This window comes from Haliotis cracherodii, unplaced genomic scaffold, assembly GCF_022045235.1.
Source record: "Haliotis cracherodii isolate W230 unplaced genomic scaffold, xgHalCrac1.p SCAF_3, whole genome shotgun sequence".
NCBI classification, from domain to species: Eukaryota; Metazoa; Mollusca; class Gastropoda; order Lepetellida; family Haliotidae; genus Haliotis; species Haliotis cracherodii.
The window spans coordinates 56,436,661-56,450,185 of record NW_027266286.1 but is presented as its reverse complement, the minus strand read 5'-3'; the positions used below and the strand labels follow the sequence as shown (position 1 = coordinate 56,450,185).

General features: G+C 40.1%; 1 protein-coding gene across 1 annotated transcript in view; it reads left to right on the top strand.

Annotated features, from left to right (window-relative positions):
* LOC139475555 (DNA polymerase theta-like) overlaps nt 1-2,598 on the top strand; it is a 41,927-nt gene extending 39,329 nt beyond the window's left edge. Inside the window, exons 25-26 of the mRNA XM_071258746.1 lie at nt 179-320; nt 1,500-2,598. Of these exons, the coding sequence (XP_071114847.1) occupies nt 179-320; nt 1,500-1,738 (381 nt within the window). The 3' untranslated portion in view covers nt 1,739-2,598. The remainder of the gene's footprint in view (nt 1-178; nt 321-1,499) is intronic.
* Nucleotides 2,599-13,525: the final 10,927 nt, after the last annotated feature.

Here is a 13,525-nt window from a genome sequence, read left to right as displayed (position 1 = left end):
GAATTGGAATTTAAAGTGTGCTTATTTCATTGTGCATTGTCGGTCATCTGTTCTTCCATCTGAATTTACAATGATGTTTTTTTTCTGCAATATGGAATGCAAGTACTTAAAAACTATTGTCTTCATGATAAGCATGACAAGGAAAGGCTGTATGTTGATTTATATACTGTCCCTGCAGGCAGAACGTCAAGCTGTCAACACCACCGTCCAGGGCTCAGCTGCAGATGTTGTCAAGGCCGCTATGATACAGGTGGAGATGGAGCTAGCCAAGGTCCTGCCGCAGAGTGGACAGTCACACAGGGCGTGTCGCAGGTGGACAGGTGATTGATCCTCCTTGATAGTGGGTGGGTGTGTGGGTGGGGTGGGTACAGAGAGCTAGATAGGCTCCTGTCTCAGAGTGGACAGTTACATAGGGTGTGTTGCACATGGATAGGAGGGATATGATAGGCTGGGGTGGATGGAGACTTAACTAGCCCAGGGCCTTCTTCAGGGAAGAAGGCTGCACAGAGTGTGTCATGGTAGACAGGTGATTGCTAATCCTTGGTGCTTGTCTGTTGGTGGGTTATGTGTTGTGGACAATCACCACATAGTGAGCAGACAGAGATCACATGTGTTGTGACCCATACTGATTGTCTGCAACCAGTTAGCCGCGTATCTGTAATTGTTACGAGGCCGTTCTTCAGTACTGTTATACATTTTTGTTGCGGGAGGCAACGTACGTAGAATTTGTTTTGCTGACAAGCTTGGAGTGAATTATTGATGTTCACCGTGAATACCTGCTTTTTTTGCCGTAATTTTTAAATTATATTTCTATCCTTCTTTTCTTTAAAAAACTAGTCGTTGAAAGACGATAACACTACCTTTATTGTAGAGGGGTTCTTCGCACTAAAATTTCTGAAACCTTCACCATGAAGAAGTAAAATGAATTGAAAATGTGATTTTATTCCATATTTGCAAAAGTTTGGTTCCCAAAACTGTACCGTACAAATATAGCAATATTAAGTATCATTCACTTCCACTCAATGGATGTCAGATTGTCATATTTTCAAATGTTGGATTTGAACAAACAATGGTTTCTTCTGACATGATCAGGGGTGTTCTGCCACACTGGGTTGGTATGTTGGGCAAACAAATAAACAGAGAAGCTAATCAGCATGAAGTAAATTGATATTTGTCAGTGAAAATATCCCAATAATCTGCAATAATCTGGTCAGTGTGCGTGACAGCAAAACAAGTAATCATACAAATGTTCCATACACAGATACACACACACTGATAATTGCAGGAGTGGGTGTTTGTCAAACAGTCCCATCAAAGGGAGGGATTACCTTGTTAACAATTAATACCTCATGGATCAGATACTGCGAGCTATTATTGTAACAACCTCCGACAGGAGCCCACTGTTACCAGCCCATGATGGAGTAATTGTCAGGGGAAATGGTCAAGACATCTCCTCCATCAGAATCACAAGATAATTAACAAACCTCCCTCATCCACAGATACCCCCATGAAAGGATGCAGGCTACCGTCACAGGTCAGTGGCATTCCCAGGGGAGCATTCCTTGTGTTGCAACTGCATGATGAACTGATATACGAAGTCTCCCAAGGGGAGGTAACTCTAGCAGGCCAGGTGATACAGAGAAACATGGAGGCTGCCACCAAACTCTCCGTGAAGCTCCCTGTGAAGGTCAAGGCTGGAGCCAGCTGGGGAACTCTGGCGGAGATACACTTGAAATAACATGGAGATGAACTGTGTGACAGAATTGTTCTGTCAGGATAGGCTAAACTTAAGCTGCAGTTACAAGATTATTACATTTTTCAGGATTTTTTGTGTGCATGAAATAAGATAAATCAAACAAGATTAGAACAGGGCTGACAGGCTTAAGAGTGAGAATGAGATATAGTGCTAGTGGTTGACTGAGACATACTGTCATGGGTTGAGTGTAACTTGTGTCATGGAGTGAGACATAGTGTCATGGATTGAGTGTGACTTGTGTCAGGGGGTAAGATGTAGCGTCGTGTGTTGATTGGACTTGTGTCGTGGAGTGAGACCTCGTGTCATGGTTGCAGGTGACTTGTGACATGGAGTGAGATGTTGTGTCATGGGTTGCTTGTGACTTGTGTCGTGGAGTGAGATGTTGTGTCATGGATTGAGTGTGACTTGTGTCGCGGAGTAAGATGTTGTGTCATGCATTGAGTGTGACTTGTGTCGTGAAGTGAGATGTTGTGTCATGGATTGAGTGTGACTTGTGTCGCAGAGTAAGATGTTGTGTCATGGATTGAGTGTGACTCGTGTCGCGGAGTAAGATGTTGTGTCATGGATTGAGTGTGACTTGTGTGATGGAGTGAGACGTAGTGTCATGGGTTGAGTGTGACTTGTGTCATGGATTGAGTGTGACTTGTGTGGTGAAGTGAGATGTAGTGTCATGGGTTGAGTGTGACTTGTGTCATGGGTTGAGTGTGACTTGTGTCATGGAAAGAGAGTGACTTGTGTCATGGAGCGTGACTTATGCCGTGGAGGGAGACGTAGTGTCATTGGTGGAGTGTGACTTGTGTCATGGATTGATTGTGACTTGTGTCATGGAGTGAAACTAAATGTAGTGGGTTGAGTGAGGCATGATGTCATAGGTTAATTGAAACATGGTGTCACATTGTCAGACATACTTAGAACAGAACTAAACATGCCACATAGAGAAAGATGACACCAGCCTTCACGGAACATGTTCTTTGTATTTTCATGATAATAGTTATCAAAGAATGCCATGTGATTATTCTATAGATGCACACTGCTTCAGTTGCGAATTACAGCAAATACTGAGACCAGCCCCAACAGCTTGTGGATGTAACCACATTCCTGTAGATATCTTGGTAAAGCTTGTGTTCCATAACCTAACACTGGGTTTATCTTGATATATCCTGTAGGCCTCAGTAATTGGGTCTCCCTTGGGTCTCCGTTGAGGTCTTACGCAGCTATACCTTGTGTTGAATTACACATCTTAATGAAATCGTCAAATGTCAGCCAATGCCAGTCATGAGCGGCCTCAGGTTGAATGTGATCTTTTATGTTGTTGTGTGCACACTGAATGAACTCTGGTGCTGATTGTAGATGATATACTACTCAAAAGAAGTTGAAGAGCGCCTGTTTTTTTCATATGACTATAGTTAATCTGTCATATTGTTTGTTTGTATGTTTGTTGTTAAATGCTGCACTCAGCAATATTCCAGCTATATGACAGCAGTCTGTAAATAAACGGACCAGACAATAATCCAGTGATTGACATCATGAGCATCTATCCATGTAATTTGGATATGATGACATACATCAACCAAGTCAGCGAGCCCGATCTGATCCCGTTTGTCACCTCTTACGACAAGCATATTCGCTTCTTACGGCAAGCATGGGTTGCTGAAGACCTATTCTAACCCAGATCTTCACTGGTATAATCGTCCACGGCCATGACAGATTAACTATAGTCATATGACATGAACATATATATTTTCATGATGCCGCTTCTCGTAATTTATGAGTATATTTTGCTTGGTATTTACAGTTTACTGTAGTTTGAGGTGAACAAATGAACTCTCTCATTGGACTGATTCATCATGCATGACCGTTAATTTAGGTTTGCATGACAAGGATGCTGTTGCTGTTGTATTTACTTCTTCAGATGAAAAATGGATATTTAATGAATTCGGATTTTTTCTGATTGCTGAAGAATAGTGAAATAACAGAATGTTATTCTGTGAATATGTATATATGAAACATACTTTTTGAACATGAATACAAGTGATCAAATCAGGTGTCTGTGTTGTTGTTGATAACATATGGAGGAGAAGCCTAGAACATTATTATCATAAAGTTTCATTTGGAATAAATACTGTTCTTTTCAAATTAAAATATCTAAAATGTGGATCAAGTGGACATAATAACAGCTGAGTATGGCTACAATTTGATTGGTGGCCACCTGGTGTCGTATTATGAGATCAGAGTTAACAACATGTCCAACAACAAGGTATGAGTTTTGTTTGTTTGTTTGTTTGTTTGTTGTGTAACCCTGCATTCAGCAATATGACAGCCATTTATACATTATCGAGTCTGAACCAGACAATCCAGTGTTTGGCATCATAAGACTCTATCTATGCAATTTGATACCATGACATGAAGACCAATTTTAATTTGGAGTAAGTGATTAACTTATATTTGTTTTGAGTTAGTATGGTTTCACAGTGCTTTTAACAATATTTCAGCACTATCATCGTGGACACCAGAAATGGGCTTCGCATATAAGACCCATGTGGGGATTCAAACCCAGGTCTTCCACGTGACAAGAGGATGCTTTAACCACTAGGCTACCCCACCGCCCTTTTATATTTGTAAATGGTATGAAATATATTTGATTTTAAAATTATAATCATCTTCCAGTCACCCCAGAAAAGTTAATGTTCCAACTTGACTCGTGTACATATATCATAATATACCTGATCGATATTCAAAGTTAACCCATTACATTTTAACACCAGACTTTCATCTGAATTGACTTTTGAAAAAAAATCATTATCAAATATTCTTCAAACAGATATAATCGTCTACAGGTTCTACTACACCAAATCAGTACCAGTTTGGAGAGTGCGGTTTTCGTAGGGAGCCTTCAGTGCAGATCGAGAGATATCTGCAGGCTGTGATTGGAGGATATTCTGTAAGATTTTTATGTCTTTCAAATGTACATCCATCCAGTTATTAAAACTGACCATGTTTTTCTATATTTAGTACTGTCTTTTTCAACATGATGACTTATGCTGAATGTGACCACAGCTATTTTCAAGTAGGTGACATTTGGTGCGAAACTGGGGGTGGTGTGTTTAGCTTCCGGTACTCGGAAAAGGAACTGGCTAAGCTAGTCATTTTTATTTTTTTTATTGCTGCTCTAAGGCCAAACTGTGCACACACGTACAGGTAATAGCTGTTGAATGCTTAGTTATTTAAAAAAAAATCATAACGTTACTATAGAAGTCTATGGGAAAACATTTGGTTGTGTGTAACCTGTAGGGTGAGTGCACATTTCAGTAATTCATACTTTACATGCTTTTCTGTTTATATTTCACCATGGATACACCATGGAGGCAAATTTAAAAATAATGACAGTGAAGTTGGGGACATTTGGGGTTGAATGGAGCATTTGGATGGGCTGGAAATGAATGTTGCTTCGCATTGTGGTCGATCTCAGCATGAACCCCCCAGGGTACCTCTGTCCAACAAACCCTCCTCCTGCCTTCTGAATTTGTTGAAACTGATGAATTTGACAACAAATTAGGATAAAGTCACCACTGCCACAACAATTTCTGCCTTGTGTCAATCGCTTGCCAGTCAAGTTACGCGATGCCGTTATCTTGAATATGAAGCATGTACACTGCTGACAGCAGAATATGTCAAACATCCCCTTATTTATAGTAAACAATGTAGCATACCAATATGTCTTTCTGTTAGGTGCTCTTGTGTGAATGAATGATGCTATTTTTCTATTAAGTTTCTTAAAACAGACTTATTTTTCACTCATATAACTTTCAAATAATTATTTTGTCCCCTCAAGAACTGACTCCTGGCTGTTATATCCAAACTGGTTTGCCATTTGATATTGTCTGAACACTTTTTTCAGCTTTTCACATGCCTGATGTTGACTGGGGAGGTATATGTGCACTCATGCAGAAGAAGTAGGAGTTTCGACATCGAATTTGGCATTTGGAGAAGCTGATCCGAAGTCCGGTGTTGGCAGTGTGTGATCGACAACCCTTGTTTTGCCTCGCTGCGCTTTATTACCTTGTAGAAGTTGTGGAACTTGGACATGTAGGTACAGTAAGTACATTTAAGAACCCCAGTCCACTTGAGGCCCCTCTGTTGCTCACTATCAAGTGCCATAATAAGATGACCCTCATGCACTAGACATTTCTGACAGTGCTCCCTTAATGCCTCACTGTGCAGTTTTTTAGTTTGCAAACATGAAGTAAGGGCTATACACCAGTCCCAGAACCTGCTTAGATGAAAATAATACCCACTGGCTCTTTTGGAAAGAACATTATGGTTCTGAAATCATCTGTAAAGAATGTGATAGTGTTCGACAAAACTAAATTATCTCCCCTGTTTAGTAAAATGCATTGTATCTTTCATTCCCCTATAAACCCATAAATCATTGGAGAGAAACACTATTTTAAGCTGGTATTGCATGACACTGTTAATTGTGAATAAAAAGAATTACATTTATGTCAGAATAAGCTGTACATTTTCAAAATTATATGGAATTTTAACTTTGTTTCATTGAAACTGGCAAATAACTGAAATAAGCAAGTTTAGCCACCTTGAAACATTAAACAGTAAGAATGTTTGATGTCCTGTGAGTATTTTAAAGTCTTAACTAAATAAATCAATAGAGTTAAGTGTAATTTCCTTCCATGTTGTGGTTTCAAAAAGCTTTTTACTACTTGAGGGTCCATTTCAATTTCTCGGCTTTAATAGGCGGTATGGTTCACTGGTCAGTGTGTGAGATTGCTGTTAACAATGCACCCCTTTATTTCCTATTTTCTGGTAAAGTTCATTATCCAGCCTTACATATATGATGACTTTAAAGCTGCTTAATGTGTCCCTTGCTTATTGTTGGCCTGAATTCCATGCTCTCTGTCCAATTTTGAGATTTTTTTTCTGATTCCTTTCCATGTGTACTTATGTCATCAGCCTATATCATAGAGGATTATACTTTTGATTTTTGGAGTATATGAAAGCACAAACATTTGTGATAGCCCCTCCATAGATGATTTACCAAATGCTGACAGCCATTTGAGTGTTTAATTATATAAACAATGGATGGTGTAAGTTCGAGCAATCTCAAACAATATCAATCGCATCATGTCATGAGTGTCAAAACCATATTCCATGAATGTAGCAGACTCTGCTATGTTCTGATGATGTCAGCAAAGGAAGGCAAACAACAGACCACTACTCAATTTTAAATATGTATTGTAACTGGTTTTGAGGTTTAAAGATTTGTTCAATTTTTTTAGTCGAAAAAATATTTTAGGGTGATATGATCTATGCAGCCTCAATCATTTATAGAATTGACCCCTGACCACCATCTTTTATGAAATATAAATGAACTTCCATGGTCAGTGCATGAAGGTAAAATCTTCTTTATTAATACAGAAATGCCTTTTGTAAAACATTGATGAAGTGTACATCATTAAACTCTCACAACTCTTTCTGTGCATCAAAACTATGTATTCTGGTGCCATATAGACATGCTGGATAGGAACAAGTAGTGAAGCTTAATCCAATTTCCATTTTTTTTCTGAGAAGCTACATATATATACAACATATAAATCACAGATTTGACAAGTGCAAATATATTCTGATTTGTCTACAGGTTCTACTACACCAAATCAGTACCAGTTTGGAGAGTGCGGTTTTCGTAGGGAGCCTTCAGTGCAGATCGAGAGATATCTGCAGGCTGTGATTGGAGGATATTCTGTAAGATTTTTATGTCTTTCAAATGTACATCCATCCAGTTATTAAAACTGACCATGTTTTTCTATATTTAGTACTGTCTTTTTCAACATGATGACTTATGCTGAATGTGACCACAGCTATTTTCAAGTAGGTGACATTTGGTGCGAAACTGGGGGTGGTGTGTTTAGCTTCCGGTACTCGGAAAAGGAGCTGGCTAAGCTAGTCATTTTTATTTTTTTTATTGCTGCTCTAAGGCCAAACTGTGCACACACGTACAGGTAATAGCTGTTGAATGCTTAGTTATTTAAAAAAAAATCATAACGTTACTATAGAAGTCTATGGGAAAACATTTGGTTGTGTGTAACCTGTAACGTTTTCAGACATTACTATGAAAATTGATTGTTTTTTAACTGTCATACCGTTTGAAGTAACAAAAACCTCACGACAAGGGTTAAATTCATTTCCAGGCTATCCACCTGAGAAATGAGACTCGCATATGATAGAGGAGATAAGCGAGCTCGCGATTTCCACGAATAGCACGCTTAGCACAGACTCCGCATGTGGCACGTGCAAGTTGTGCTCGCTGTGAACTTCCTCGACCAATGACAGGCAACATCGATTGTTCAGACGTGCGGCGGGCAGTCAACAATTTCAAAGATAAATCAGAACACTGGCAATGCAATTACTTCCCAGGGTGAATATATAAGTGATATCTGGCGGATGACATGTCGCCTTTCATACACCTCTAAGCGTGGATAGTGGTGGTGTTGGTCGTCGCGCTTGTAATTATAAACCTATTTCAGATTGATGTGGTATTTGATATAACTGAAATACTGTTCAAAGCGGCGTTTCACCAAACTCCCACACCCAATGCGTACATTATATTTAATCAAAACTTTTCAAATGAAATTGTTTCATATTCTGAAAAAAGGTGTGACAGATTGCAAATTTAGTTGGGAAAAATTAGGCGGGGATCAATCACGCTTTTGTGTCTGATCAAAACTCGATTATTTACAGGCCGCCGTCTGATTGGTCCACGTGATCTTAATAACATTCTGCGTGACCCGCCTTGGAAGGGACTACATTTCTCAGCGGGGGAATAAATCTCTTATACACCGCTACGAACAAATCAGGCTGCGCGTTGATTTCTGAGAGACAGAATAAATCCCTTATACCCCGCTTCAAAGCAAAAAGCCGCACGCGACAGCGCAAGCTAACCTCAGCTCAATCGAACAGCTGTTTTCTATCAATTTTGAATTTGTTTGAATTCTGATACAATATCATATAAAACCATGTCGGTAAGATAAATTCGATATAGCACGATAACTCGGGGTACATGGGGTTTTATGTGTCCCTCGTTACCACTTGCCTCAGGCTCGTACTATAAACCCCTATGTACCCCGAGTGATCGTGCTACAACTTATAGTGTAGTCCTTGTTGAGGCTATGAACTAATATTATGCAGTTACATTGTGATAACTGTGGCGAAATGTGTATGTGTAAAATTCGCGAAAAATGTAAGCATGTCCTACTCAACATGCGAGGAGGAAGACATTGGAAGATATTAGTTAGGCAAGAGAGCAAATAATGTTTGATAAGGAACAACGCATGACATGTTGAAGTAGGTGAATGAGAAAAACGAAGAAAGGGCAAGTTTGCCTTTTCCAGTCTTAATTTATTTTTAAAAAAAGATGTGCAAGTGATATAATGCTTTTTGAGTGCGACACATTGTGAAGACCATTGTTAGATACATTTTAAAGACCAGCTCGCATCAGCAGCATTAAACATTCGACGTGCACCAAACGGACGACTCTCTCAGCGTAAATTGAGACTACAAAGAGTTCTGGTTTATTTTTAAATACTTAAGGGCTCAGTCACACGTTCAGGATTTTTACTGCCGTCCTTGATGAGACCATTCCCGATTAAAATTTGTTAAAGGTCTGATCAAGGTCCTGTGATTCGTGGCGGGAAATTCACAAATTTATAAAAACAACAACCATTTATTTAATCACGACAACAGTCAGGTATTGTTCAGGAAGCCGATTTAGCCGTTTTCAGCCGAATTTGTCCCGATTCTCCCGTTCTCAATCCGAATCTGATCCGATTTCTATCTTCCGCATGGTAAAAAACGACCGAATATGTCCCGACAGCGTCCCGATTCTCCCGAATGTGAACTGACAAAGACGGTTCGCATTCGACAAGATCTGGACGCAATCTGGACTTCATCGACAAGAAACGGCAATGAACAATTTATCCAAATCATGCCCGTTCATCACGACGGCGTCACGATAAACAGGACACCGTCCAGACAACACAGGACATTGCTACGATTTTGATCCGATACAGTAGAATTTGTAACGACATAGTCACGATTGTAATCCGACGAGACAAAATCGGCTGAGTTTCCGGAATGTTACGGGACACACCATACTGTCGGGAGTGCTTGGCCGACCTATCTGGACCTTTCCCGATCTGTCACGAACGTATACGACTGCGTTCAGACAATGTATGATAGGACATTCCAGATCATTGAGGAAATTAATCCAACTTTTTCACTTTTCGTGTCGTAGCTCTATCTGATCCCAAACGGGAGACATAATCAGCACTGTGTGAACCTGGCCTTAAAGCGTAAGCTTGCACGCCGAATGCTCGGGATCTCTTCCCCACATGATACAATGTGTGAAGCCCATTCCCGGTGTCCACTTGCCGTGGTATATCCTTAGGGATGTTCGACACAACTCTCCATTCTTAAAACAAATTATAGGACCAACGGCCCTGTCACCGTCACTTTTAAGAAATGTAGAGTTATGTGGATATTCCTCTCGACAATCGGGATATCATGTTTTTCAAACACGTACACCGTGAGCTAACTTATAACTTTGATTACTCGGGATATTTGCATGCAACTTTAAATGAGTAGCTGGAGGGACAAAACATTTAAATATTTTTTTGTGATAGTGAGTGAGTTAGTATGGTTTTACGTCGCTTTTAGCAATATTTCAGCAATATACCAGAAATGTACTTCACACATTGTACCCATGTCGGGAATCGAACCCGGGTCTTTGGCGTGACGAGCGTACGCTTTAACCACTAGGCTGCCCGACCACCCCTTGGTGATAGAAACAACAAGAATATACATCCATGGAGACTGTAATGCCAACATTTAAAGGACCAACCAGAATACCCACATCAGTATCCCGATGTACAATGCCTTTTATTGTTATTAGTATAAAGTTGTACACAAAACACATTCATGGTAGACACAACTTTATGGATAACAACTTCTTTAATACAGTAAACTTCGGTTATAACGAACACGCTTATAACGAACTGACGGATATAACGAACTTACTTTTTAGTCCCGACTATTTGCTGTGGTTATGCTGTATATATGCTTATAACAAACTACGGTTATAACGAACTAAAAATAGTAGTCCCTTTGAGTTCGTTATAGCCGTAGTTTACTGTACTGTGAAAAGCGACGTTTCAGTATAGATCCTTATACCGTTGTCAAACAAGACTGAATGAGGGTATGTATGCAATTGTTGTTACTGTTACTGTTAATCCTCCACCTACTATATATATTCTGTACTATGTCACTCATTCAGTCTTGCTTGACAACGTGTATAAGGATCTATACCGAAACGTCGCTTTTCATAGTATTAAAGAAGTTGTTATCAATAAAATTGTGTCTACCTTGTCATCCGTCAACTTCTAAGTAATGCCTTTCAAACAATTTAAAACACATTCATATTTAGTAAATTGTAAAGTCGTTAACATTCCTAGACTCGGCTCTGTCTACCAATATGAGTAGCGGCTAAAAGCGCTAAGCTTGCGTCGAGTACCAACAGTGGAACCAGTTTAAAGCATCCCTAGCTATCTTTTTCAGCTAGCCTGTAATCCAAATAAAGTTTTCCAATCGCAGCTCAGAGCACATTAACTGGTCAAGCTGAATGTCACTCTGTACTGTGCAAAGTTCAAGATTCTCACTCTACTGGCTAGCCAACAGCTACATTCATTGTCCGCAACTTATATTCCTGTCAATAAATATAAACCACCAACGCCAGAGAATAATCATGCAATAGGGATGCAACTCTGCAAAGCGAATCGCTGCGCCTGCGACGACTCGGCCACCCGAGTACCCCCAGGGATCCAGTAATCAGGCTATCTGACTTGGTTGATGCATGTCATCGTATCCCAATTGCGTGGATCGATGCTCATGGTGTAAATCACTGGATTGTCTGGTTCAGACTCGATTATTTGCAGGGTGGAATATGGCTGAGTGTGGCGTTAAACAAGAAAGAAAAACGTACACGTTCAGAGAAGTTGGAGAACGTGGACACAGCTGTGTCATTTGAGCAATCCACATCCAGCCTTACTTCGCAAATAAGACTCTAATGAGTTCTACGAAAAGATGATCTTGGCTTCACCATTAGAAGGTGATGCCAGGAAGTAGTTCATCAATAATGATCTGCCACACGATACAGCACCGACAGAAGACTTCCAATCTGTAATTAAGGACACTTCTTGCATACCAAAACGTTTTGATAGCTCAATGTTGGAAGCAACACGTGACCAGCTAAATGCATGGATCAATACCTTGACGGATTCCATATGAATATCATTATTCTAGTATGCAACCTGACATCCTGGTGTCATATGCCATGTGCATTTTACTATCCCCATGCTACTTAATATGAGGCATAATGAACCAACCATTGATGGAGTGAGAAGAGTGGCTGAATCCATTGAACATCAGCAGCATCTCGGCACTCAAGTCAGCAAAATATGCAGACATGTCCTCCCGGAAATGTAGTTATAGTTGCTACAAAAGAATTGTTATATGGCAGTTTAGTCTATTGCTAAACCACGATTGTAACTGTATTACATTGTTTTGTTTAGATTCAGAAGAAGTTAATTACATTGTATTTGGACAATGGTTAGTTGTCAGGAATGTAATACTCTTTAATGTAAGCAGTGGTGAGGGAGGTATTATATTTAGATGTCAAGCGTAAAAAAACATGTGGAATATTCTGTGGCGGTCAAGTGACTCGACTGGTCAACCACTGTTTGGAAAGTGCTGGAAGCTATTTAGAAGCGAGTGCAGGTCATCTGACATTTCATCTGACATTTCAACTGACATTACATCAAGAGCAGCTTTCGTGTGAACATCACTTTTCACCTTGGTGTTCAGCCAAGGCCTATCTCGGGAGCTTGACCACTGTTGCGGGGTGGGGTGGGGTGGGGTGGGGTGTGTGGTATTGGGTGTGTGTGTGTGTGTGTGGGGGGGGGGGGATTATTCTTATTGCCATTGTCATTGTCATATCGACTGCTCCCATATTTTATACTGCCATTATATATTGTCCTACCACTCCAATGTTATCCATCTACGTTCACTCAGGTTGAGTTTTTTTCCGGACCTAACGGTCATTATTTGCCACCTGGATCCATTCTTCCTCCCCGACGAACACCCACGGAGGCTTGGAAATTGACGACAAATGTATCACCGACGAAGATGCCAGTTGCTGCGTCGGCCCCTTCCTTGTCGAAGACTGTCGCTGGAGGAGCAGGAAGTAATGGCGGCCAAGACCAACTGAAACTGAAATTAGAGCCAATTTGACATTTTGATAAAATATATGTGGGCTATTTTTTGCAGTATTTTGAGTTTACTTGGGACAAAAATAGGCATGGGAATAAGTAGTTGTTTTTTCAGTGTCAATTTTATATTTTGTTGGGCATTTTATTTGGTTATTATTTTTTATGTTTCTGACAGTTGTTTCTTTTGTTCATTATTCCACTTGTCCTGATATTTCAAGAGCCAAACTGAGATGACAGTAGACGTTTTCAGGACATCTGTGATCCTTCCTATCGTACCGAATAACGAACTCGTTGCTGGTTGGGTTCTTGTTATTCAAAAGAGGTAAGGTGAGGTTAAATAGGGTTTAACGTCGCGTCCAAGATTATTGCACTTATATAGCGACGTGCATGCACGTGTATGTGTGTGTGTGGCTGCTTGTACTAGTCCGGACTGATG